At 44.7% G+C, this 11,559-nt stretch overlaps 1 protein-coding gene across 1 annotated transcript in view; it reads left to right on the top strand.

Annotated features, from left to right (window-relative positions):
* LOC111249456 (uncharacterized) overlaps positions 1-11,112 on the top strand; it is a gene marked incomplete at its 5' end in the record, with an annotated part of 68,904 nt that extends 57,792 nt beyond the window's left edge. Inside the window, 2 exon segments of the mRNA XM_022803344.2 lie at positions 6,036-6,228; positions 6,485-11,112. Coding sequence (XP_022659079.2) covers positions 6,036-6,228; positions 6,485-7,718 — 1,427 coding nt within the window.
* Positions 11,113-11,559: the final 447 nt, after the last annotated feature.

Genomic DNA, 11,559 nt, shown 5'->3' on the forward strand with positions numbered 1-11,559 from the left:
CTGTATCCATTTGTCAGCTGTTGACATTTCAATTTTGGTCGCTTTTGTGTATTCCCTCTTCGTACGATCCGTTTGGTTAGGATGCTGCTGAGATTTTTTACAGATTACGGCAACGTATGGGTTCCCTTTAACGCGAAAGTCCGTACTTTCAAATATGCCAACCGCAATGAGCGGTTTCCTGTTGCAAGTGGTTCCAGGAAACCGTCTAAGCTGTTGAACTTCATCATTATAGCAGGTACCCCACAGTATCAAGCAGACTCAGCATATCATTAGACATTTAACTATTAACCTTTCTTTAAAAGAAAAATAAGAAGGCCTACCAGGGCAGATCCGATTCTACTAATATTCCTATCGGCGCCTGTCTCTCCGGCATTCCAGACGTATGATGCGTATGACCACTTTCTACGCGCTTTGGCAGTTGTTACGGGTCGATCTGGCCTTCTTCCCAATCTCGTTGCCGAGTGGTCGATATCGCGGTTAGACCACGGGTTTATCGGCTATAACGGGACCACGCATTTGTTGGGCTGCGCTTGTGTTACAGACGTTGCCGTCGTGAGTTTCTTTTGCGTCCATCTCCGCCTCGTCCTGTACGGCCCCGCAGTGAGTCGTCAGCACGACGACTTGACGGCGTGTCTCATTCCATCGTATCGTCTCGCATTCCGTCAATGTGTCTCAGATGCTGCGGCTAAGTCTGCGTGCCCCGCAAGTCTCGCCAAAGGACGGGCATAAGCTGGAAAATGTCACCTCGTAATAGCGCCACAGACAGGGTCGGATAGGCGGCCAAGCAAAACACGAAAGGGTCAGAGCAAGTGTCAAAGAATTGAACTGAACGGACGACTACATCTAGAGAGATGATAATGCTGGCAGGCATCCTATCGACATATCTATGCTTCCGTTGACAACGACTGGCAAGAGCCCTTCTCGACTAGCTCCGTGAATCGTCTAGGATATCTATGATTACTCTTTAAGCCACCCGCTGCTATAATGTATAGTTTTAGGTACTGGTGATTGGATTTGTCTGTGCCATTGACGCGGCCGATCAGATCGGGGCATGGAGTTAGTAAGTAGAGCCGCTCAAATACAACGAATATCGTTGTCCATAGCATTGTAACCGAAGACGTCTAGGTGCGGACCCGAGAAGTCGTTTGCTTGAGATTACGTTAGCCACTCGAAGAGAGGTCCTTAACAAACCTAGCCTCAGATAAGCTGAATTTGGAGTGCATCCCATCGAATATTTGATGGCTGACGGCTATCGTTTTCGGGTACATGCAAAAAGACAACCACTCGTAAAAACATCGGCCACTTAATTGAGCCGAATAAATATATAAATCATAACAATTATGAGCGGTTCCGCGGTCACTTCCTGTCTGACGACAGCCACAGATACCAAATGCGTTTTAAACAGACGAGCACGACCGGAGTGATCCGTTGAGGGCCTGTGCTGCTACGTGTACCGGTATCATACCCAAATTTTAGTGTTCCCTTGTTCCTATTGTTAGATACCTGCTATTTTCCGATGATTTGTAAATATCAGACAGAGAGAAGGTAGTAGAAACGCTTGGTCGATATAAAATCTTGTATGCGCATCGCCATCATGAGAAAGCAAATGGTCAGTGTGCAAATTTTGCCGGATGAAACTGATATTTCGAATAGCTACTGTCTGTCAACGAAATGTAACCAAATAATAAATTTTGGATTTAATTATATTGTAATGTTCTTAAAGCAGCACCTAAAACAACCAATGGTTCGATTAGAATATCACGAAACAAAGATCAAAACCCGTAGTGAGAACATGTTCCGTAGCTTTGCTTTATCCAGACGTTTACCTTCGACAACCCCTCATCGCTTTGCCCAGACATTTATTTCGAACGTTAACTCGCTTGCAACATGACGTTGGCTACGTAACATAGATACGAGCGAAGATCAAGGTGCACACAGGGCGAGAGCGACGCCTAATCTATCGCTTATGGCGCCGCCCGTGCTAGTTATGCCGTGATGATCACCGTCGTTTCCATGCATCTGACAGCCGCTCACCCCAAAAATGGTGTCACGTTGTCTTCCGGAAGTAGCGGCATCCGGCATCTTGCCGCTGTGCATTTGCCGATTCGCTGTTTTAGCGGGGCACCGTCGACGCAAGTGACCAAGAAACGATTTCGCACCTAACTGCCTGGTGTAACTCGTTGTCGCTAGCGTCGAGCGGCTAGCTGCGAATTTGCGCAGCTGCTCTTGCCGTCGCTGTTGTTATTGTTACTGCTGTTGTCATTGTCGCCCCGTTTACTGTTACGCTCATTATCATCTCCTGCCAGGCATCATCGTACTAAAGGCAGACACTTAGGAGAAAGAAAGCCGCCCCAGTGGTATCGGCAGCAGTAAGATGGCAGACGTGGTCGTTCCTCGATAGTCGCCACCTATCTATAGCGTAGCTGGTTTGCGACAAGACCAGTCATGTACGGGTGGACAGTATCGGCGTCAGTAGCTGTTACTGAGCTAGGATCGATGAAAAACACCGAGCTAGCTCCAAAAAAAAGTAAACGAATAGACCGGGCGTAATAGCTCAAGACTCAATATGCAATGGCTGTGCGTGTGTGAAATCAGCTTTTTAGAAATAAGTATTCTACAGGTATATGCACATTTACAGGACCTATGTCGTCTCAGTAGTGCTGGATACTCGCCGTTGGTCTGGCACTCGTGTATATTATCATTCCAATTGGAGCTCCTGAAGGGATCAAAATGAACGCTAACATTAGCAGATGCTAGAGGGAGATGGTGGTACGAAAAATTGTTAGGAAAGCTACTAGTCTTTGTCGTAACGGTTATATATGAGGTTTACGCATCTACAGATACGTACGTGAACCAGCACGGTATTAGCCAATAGTTATTAAAATTACGAGCTTAGTTATATGTTTGAGTTCGAATAAAACAGTGCTGCCAGAACGGTGGCAAAAAAATGCGCCAGATAAGCTGTGGCCCACGAAAACGGCTGAGAACAATCACTTATATAGGTAGTCTATCTTTCTTTCTATGCTGTAAAATGTGAAACATTTTCAAACGGAACGTTATCAATCACGTAGATGACGTTTAATGAGTACGAATAGTTTTTTTGGCTTTGCTTCTCGTCTCGTCTCCACCGTGCATCGCCGTGGCGTAACATTAAAGTATCTTTGCTATAGACGAGATCGGATCTAGCATCGGCATGTTATGGTAAAATGCGATAGGTGCACCCCCCACCGGACTCCATGGAACTGAACCTCAGTCAACGTCAAATAAACGTACGTGGATTGGTCACGTCAAATGAGCGTGAGTGGATCTCTCGTCATACACGTCGGCACGAATTAGAGGATTATAAGATAAATGGGAACATTACGATAGCATTCGAGATCATGACCCGTAGGTAGCAGGCCAGCAGACGGTTTCGGCAAGCTTACCCGCTTATAGTAGTATAAATAGCGAAGACGCTTTCGTAGCAAACTGGGAGATGAGAAACACGCCCTATAGTTGCTGCGTACGACGAACCGATAACGGAAACCGCAATCATGATCACCACTGCGTATGGACCCATTAGCCCCATGTCCATCCACCACAATCGACATTATAGCAATATTACGTTATTATTGCAGCGGTTACTGTTGCTACCGTCGTGGACAAGATCAGCCCGTGCTAACAGTATCGGAAAGGAAGCACACTAGGACATGAGCGTCGGCGTACGCAGCGTGATACCAGCAACGTCCCCGCCACAACTACACAAACGGATCTAGCCAGAGAGATTAAGAGGAAAAAATAGAAGAGAGGTGTTGGCCAAAACGGAAAAATTGTCACTATTCTTCACTTGCGGCTGATGGGGCGCAAGGAGTACTGTCTGCGCTGGCACGACTCCTGCGTTCCTCACGATTACTATTCTAACGACCTCCATACGGGATCGGTCAGAGTACCGCGTGACCAATCTGCCTCCCGCATTTACTTGTTCTTTGTCTGACACTGTCTATCCGTCTGCTTGGCTCTTCATGAACTGTCTATTGAAGCGGTATTGGCTATCACTGCTCGGCGATCGTTTTTCGTATGTCGTCGTTTCCACGTCTACACATTTAAGCCGAAGGCAGCTGCGACGTTAGACGCTCACGGCGGAAGTGGTTGGATCGTTTACCGTTCTCTCGTTCATCCTTTCCGTTTCTTCGCTCTCACGCATCCCTTGATTGTGTCATCTGGGCTCCCTCCGTACAAATTTCATCGCTTGCTCACCTCGACGGGCCGGTAAATAGGCGGGCACAACGTGAACGTACAAAATGAGTATCTATGATACGTCTGTGTTTACGCCGACAATCAGCCGCAGCAGCGATTTCTATCGCTGTAAGGCTCTGTGCGTTTTGGTGCAGCTCCATGCCATTGCAATGATGTGTCACCCAAATCGCTACAACGTCCTTGTTTCTAGCGACGACAGGGTCCAGATTGCTGGCCTTATCCTCGTCGCTTTGTTCCGTAAATCTCATCTGTTTCGAGCGAAAAAAATGCGGCGATTTTCAGTATTTTTTTTTTTTGTCGCCAACGATGACGACGACAACGACGACGCTGATGGTTTTTACAATCGAAGCCATAGAAGCAAACGTCTTATTTCGCTGTTATTGGTTGATTGTACAACAAGCGCATTGACGAGAACGTGAGATGCCAAACACGCCTAGAGAACAGGCGGTATGGATCTCCTAAATAGTGATATCTGCCTAGAAAAACGGAACTCATTGAGTTCCGTTAGCAGTTAGCAGAGAGGCAGTTGGTAATTCTAATAGGTATGTATATAGATGCTTTTCGATAGGTGGCGTCCTGCGAGGGAGCAACCTTGTCGGCGGCAAAACGAGAAACTCGGTCGATTCGCTGCTTGTGACACAGCACTAAACAAGCCGTAAAAAAGGTCAACATCACAAATCGAGCGAAAGCCGGTCGAATAGGACATAAAAGGACAGACAGTAAATTGGGAGATATTGAGCAGTGTTAAGTGGCCGAGTTGATCCCTTCTTCACTTCTTCCATGATCTCCCACACCACGTCTCGTATCGGAGCCTACAGCGTTAGGTGGCATGACATACCGCCGTCAATAGAAGGCTCTCCGTCATACCTCTCGCCATCCACCGGCACTGCCAAGACAACAGCAACACAACAGATTAGGAAAATTATTCCTAATCTCAGTGGCAGGTCTGTTCGCTTAAACAAACGCTAACGTTTCTCACCTCTAGCTGACTCAGCAATGTGGTTAAATCGGCTAAAAGCCGTTCGTGGGGAGGCGGGTAAAAGGTAGACGATAGATGCATTTATATCTGTCGTGACGACATGGATCGACTGAACGACGTGCTCCGCTTTTTTCTAATATAGCGGCACCACGAAAGGGAACGCTGCAACGTGTTTCTACCTGATATCGGTGCTACCGTAAACGTGGTGGCTGTCACCATCACTGGCTGCCTTTCGGTAGTAAGCAGCATCCATTTCCGCCCTTTCTGGCAAGCCACTGTATCCTGACTGATGTAATCACCGTAATCTCGTTTATTATGGGCTGTCCTACTGCCAATAGGGAAACCTGTGGGACTACAGTACTTCCAGTATGATACCGCTGGCGTAATCAAGAAGAAATAGATGTATATGTAGGAAAAGGGAGAAAGAACATATTAAAAGACGTTCACATGATTCTACATTGTTCTTTAGAGCGTTGTTATTTTCTGCTCTCTTAGATAGGTTTTATTTGGCTGGCATTTTCTAACTAGCCCCCGTGGGCTAAGCTAATCTCAGGGATACGTTGTAGTCTAGGTTCGAACTTGGGCGTAGAAAGACAGACTTCGTTTCGTACTGGAAACCAGCCATTTTCAGCCAGACGGAATGGCTACAGCGATACCGGATTTAAAACTCGAAACATAGAGGTATTTGCTAACCAACATATGCATGCAGTTGGACCGCACCATTGGTCATGATATTCGTATGTCTTTTACGGATCAACACTTTATATTAACGAAATACGTTCTCTTGTTTCTATTGATTACTTCGTTATTGGTGTTTCAGGGATGGAAACAAATATTACGTTGTGGCAGTTTCTACTTGAGCTGCTAGTTTCCAATCAGCATCGACATATCATCTCGTGGACGAATAATGAGGGTGAATTTAAGCTTATCAATGCCGAAGAGGTTGCACGACTATGGGGTTTACGCAAGAACAAACACAATATGAATTATGACAAGCTTTCCCGCGCGCTCAGGTAAGACGGTATCCGAAGTATTTGGCGCAAAACACCTTTACTCGTTCCATGTCTTTATTCGTTCTCCTCTATAGTTGTTTTATGCAGATGAGTGTTGATATAGGATCAATTAACGCGTAACTGTTTGAACGTTTGACTAGCAAGCCCGTGCGTTTGTTGATGTGCTGCGCGGGGGACCTTGTGACTTGGTCTTTTCCCTTACCTTATTTACCTCTCTCTCTCTCTCTCTCTCTTTCTCTCTGCCTCTTACTACTAGGTACTACTACGACAAGAACATTATCAAGAAGGTGTTAGGCCAGAAGTTTGTCTACCGGTTCGTCACGTTCCCCGAAGTTGTGAAGACGGAAAACAAGATCCCGTTCCATGTGAAGATGGAGTCAATTTCGTCGCAGCCCTCACCCCCGTATAGTTCTGAGTCGTACTCGCCCGGTGGGTACTCACCGCAGCGGATCGCGTCATACAGTTACCCAGCCGTGCCTCAGCCATCAAGTCCTCGCCAGGCTGAGGTCCGACAGGCGGCGATGCAGGCGGCGATGAACTACCAGCATGCCATCAAACTGGGTGAATATGAACACCAGATAAAGATGGCAGCCGCTTACCAGCAGCAGCTCGAGCAACAGCAACAGCAGCAGCAGCAGCAGCATCACCAGCAACAGCAACAGCAGCAGGTGGAACTTCAGCTGCAAAGGCGAGCGAATGAAGACCAGACAAGTCCACCGCCTCCACCTCAGGTGGCTCCCCAGATGCCTCCTCAGATCAAGAGCGAACCAGCTAGCGCCGACGACGCTGAAGATCTAAGTGTCCGACCTCGTGACCGAACAGGTTCGGATAGCTCTGTTCATACAGGTAAAGCGGGCGGGATTTCGGAGCACGGCGCCTGGAATCTCAGCGCTCGAAAGCGCTCAGTCGATGAGGGACGCAAACCTGATGAGGTCAGCTCCAGTCAGTCACAGTCATCCGGCCTTCAACCAACCTCTCCGCTACCCATCCACAAAAAAATCAAACAGGCCATGATTGCGCAGATGCAGGCTGCCTCGCAGAACGAGTCGGATACGGACAGCTGTTCCAGTCCGAAATCTTCTAGCTCTTCAACGGTACCCTCTGTATCCGTGATCAAGTGCAAACCAAAACCACCTCCTATTCCGGTACCCCCATCGCCACTGAACGCGAAGATGCCTTCGCTGCAGACACCCATAATGACTTTCACCAGCCCGTTCTTGCCGAATCAGCAGACGGTCCCAAAGGCACCAACCTCGCAGACACAGCCTGCTCTCGTGCCAACCTTTTATCCCATGTCACCGGGGTTGCCGTTCCCTTCACCCAGATACTCCTCAAGCAGCTCATCGCCAACACATTTTCAATTTCCTGCTAGTGGACTGCCGTTTGCCGGCTTCCCCCCGCTAAGTCCCTTCCCAAACCCTCCATATTCGCCTTTTGAGCTGCCGGCAGTGATCTTCTCGCCGACGAAATCCATACCAGTACTACAGTAACTTTGTAGACAGAGGCGAACATGGATTGTCAATGAAACGTTTACAAACATAAATAGTTTTGTATATAAGTTGTCATAGAGTAACGGCAAAGGACAAAGAATAATAGGGAGTACGATTACCTAATACTCTGAAATTATTCGCTTATAAGTAGGGACAATACATATATACCTGAATATCACAGCCGTAGCAAACGAAACGAAAAAAAAAAACAACGACCTCATTATATATATAATGGGAAAGAAAGCCACAGTGAAAATCATAGATACAGGGGAGCAAGGACTATTTTTGAGGAAGGATCACTCTTCGACGCTGTGTCTATTCTCTCTAACTGTAGCCTTGCGAGGCTGATCTCAAAATTCGTCCATTTCTTTCGTTGTCTGTTTGATCGTAATATTTCGTGTCTCTTTTGCTCGTTTGTTACGTACGTACGCGTTTAGTTGATTTTTCTCGACCCGTTGTATTCTACCCGTCTCTTGTCAACTAAAAACCTGCGGACCCATAACAAGAGAACCCTATTCGCAGCCAACCTCGCTCCCCCAATAAATGCATGAATCAATAAATTGCTTCTTCCAAAGTCGTATTTAGCACGAGTGCACTAGTTTGTGTGGAAACAAAGAGATCTAATGCCCTACACGCGACCTGTGATGGCTTCGCTGCAACGCTGGCATACAGAGCCCATGCGGCGTAGCAGAGCGTTTCTTCATTGATGCAGTTGAGCGGGACTAGCAACTGTCGTATGCAGGCCTCGTAGGCCTCCGTCTTACACGATATCTATCCAAATATACATAACAACATGCGTAGAGTGCGACAGATAGACGAATGTCGAATAGCTAACTCTTCAGCGGTCCCGCTTTGTCTGCATTGTGAGGGGAAAGGACGCGATTTCGCGTTTTAATTCTACCCAGTCAATCAATTTGGTGTTACTTGAATAGGGAATAGTAGCGCTTCTGATAATCGGAGTGATACAGATATTGCAAATGGTGATCATGGTGACGATACAGAATCTCGGTAGCGGCAAGCCGCATGAAGTAACGGCCTTTACTAACGGGAAGGACTCAGCAGCTGTCTGATGCGCTGTAGGCGTGCGAAACGCGAAATAAGCTTCGCGTGTATATGCTAATTAGAGTAGGTCATATATGATTGAGCCTTAACACAGCAGGTCGCGCAGTCATTCAGAAAACTAGCCCTGAATGTTAACGATAACCATAAAAGAAGCGAATGTAGTGGATATATAGAAAATGGATAACCCAAAAAACTAACTGAATTGCTATCATCGTTGTGAACAAGCGTTGCGAATCATAGAACCTTTGTTACACGTACACATACATGTATATAGGAAATGTACATATATAAATACATATATATATATATATAAAAAATTTCATATACACATAGATATAGATACATTTATATATAGAGAAAGATGACGAGCATAGACGAGACCAGGAAGCGCTAGGTAAGACCGAGCGCAGCTCCCCTGGAAAAGAAGAAGTTCTCCAGGGGAGGGACAGGTCACTGATAGAAGGATAAAAATGCGACATCCCGTGTTGCGACATCGTCGTCTTTGTTTGTTTAATGTCTGAATCATGTCGCATCAGACATATGTCATATATTCGTTCACCGTTCGATTGTAGACTAGCCACACACGCAACATAAAAAATAGACGATCAATAACACGGAAGCATTTTTGAAACTGGGCAGACATTGCGAATCAACCGTCACAACTACACACATATGTAATACAATTATATTCTTTTAGACGTCACATCAACCCTATAATCCTTTTTTTCTATCACCGTAATCCGCTTTGCGTACAGTATACACAGAGACCCCAAATGCATCCAACCCATCGTCGTTCAGGCGAGTAACCCCCGGCAAACGCTACAAATGTTACAGTTGTTTGTTCTCACTATTGCGAAGGTGGAGAAAACAGGAGGTAAAAGAACTGAATGAAATATATATATATTCAACACTTAATTATATATATAGTTAAGTGTTTATACAGGGCGGTCTTGAAAGCTGTGACGTTATGAAGAGGAACAGAGGCTACATGCTGCGCGCCGACATTGGCTACTAACGATGACAATGGAACAAGACTTTTACCATTTTTCGTTGAGACTTTGTTGGATTAGCAAAAATAGCGGACTTCGATGGATCGGCCTAGGTGGATCTATATCAATTTGAGCGTTGATGTTAAAGAACGAAACCTTAAATAAAAACCTAGTAGATTCACTGCCGATAGTTTCAACGATTATACTCCCTTTGCGCTCGGTTTATAACGCACTGTCCAGTCTAGATAAAATACGGGGACGCTGCGCACCGTGCGGCAACTATTTCACGGTTTTCTCTCTACGATAGATCAGTTATGTAGGAGCACGACGATGGCCAGTGTATTTTAATAAATTGACGTTGATAAGTTGTTCTGTACAGTTCTGTACCTCATGATATAATTAAACCGGTCAGACCAATGGGAAACTACCGATGTTTATAAGCAATGAGTATAAATAAATTTTATATGAATATAAATCTCCATATATATATATATATATATATATATATATATATATTAGCTATAAGAGAGAGCGAGAGTGAATATATGAGGAAATATGTTGAAGTGTATTGAAATCAGAGGAAATCATCTGAGAAACGAGTGTATGTCAAATAAAAATATTTTTTTCCAATGTTTTAAACGAGTTGTCTTCTACGGGCTCTAGGTTAATGTTAGTGTTTCTGGCACTTGTGAGGTAACGCTTCATCGCCGTTTAATTCTGAAATAAATACTCGTTTATATCTTTTACGCTTACGCTTTTGCACAGAAAATCACCGAAATTTAAATACAAAAATCTTCTTTGAACGACGGCGGAGCGCCACTTCTCGGACGTTTATATATATATAAGAAAAGGTTGGGTTATATGGACCAAAATTTGCTTAACCGTACGATCGAAAACAACTGCAAGCTATATGAACGATTGATGATTTCGTGCGAAGATGTTAGCCATTTAGGGAAGACAAGGAGAAATACGTTTCTATCTGACGAGGCTGTGATTATCACTAGCGAACACAATGCTTTATAAGTATTCAATATCTAGTTCGATAGAACTTATAATTTTGCTACCATAGACCCATATGAATTTTTGTTGTGCACTCGAAAGCTGTTTTGGGAATGACCCACGTACAGGCACGTCCACCGTAACGATAAATTCACTAAAAACCTTTTCAAAAGTAACCACGTGTGATATATCGCTGACTCCAACGACATATGGTGCAAAGCATGCGATACTTTATTATAACTGGACATATACACATATACGAGTGGCCCATATTGCCCCATCTCACCCTTGCCCGTCTAATGTTTAGTAATAAACTTTAAAATAACCACTTTTATAAAACGTAACTTGCTTTCTGTTTGTTTCTTACAATGTAACTTTATGTAAAAAAGTATGGCGATGATAATTTTGCTTATTCATTATTAAGAAAAAGTTTAGTGGAACATAGCTGTTCCCAAATAGCCGCACTTTTTGAAATTCGATTAAACTGAAACATCTAGTTATACGAATCTCACCTAATTTCTAAGCCATGTACACATTCTATATATATATACATATATATATATATATATATAGCACGGAGTTTTAGCACCTACGCGACTTAGAATCTATTGGATAAAGGATAGGTTTGAAACGGACTGAGCTTTATTGAGAAGTTAAAGCGAAATAGCCCAAGAAGCTAGAAGACAATTAAACCAACTGCCCATCGAATTTTGCCACGCTGTAGATAAAAAAAAAGTTACGTTTCAACATTACATGCTACATGCTATCAATTAAGGTGAGCCGGATCGAAG

This window comes from Varroa destructor, unplaced genomic scaffold, assembly GCF_002443255.2.
Source record: "Varroa destructor unplaced genomic scaffold, Vdes_3.0 BEIS01000004.1, whole genome shotgun sequence".
Classification (NCBI taxonomy): Eukaryota; Metazoa; Arthropoda; class Arachnida; order Mesostigmata; family Varroidae; genus Varroa; species Varroa destructor.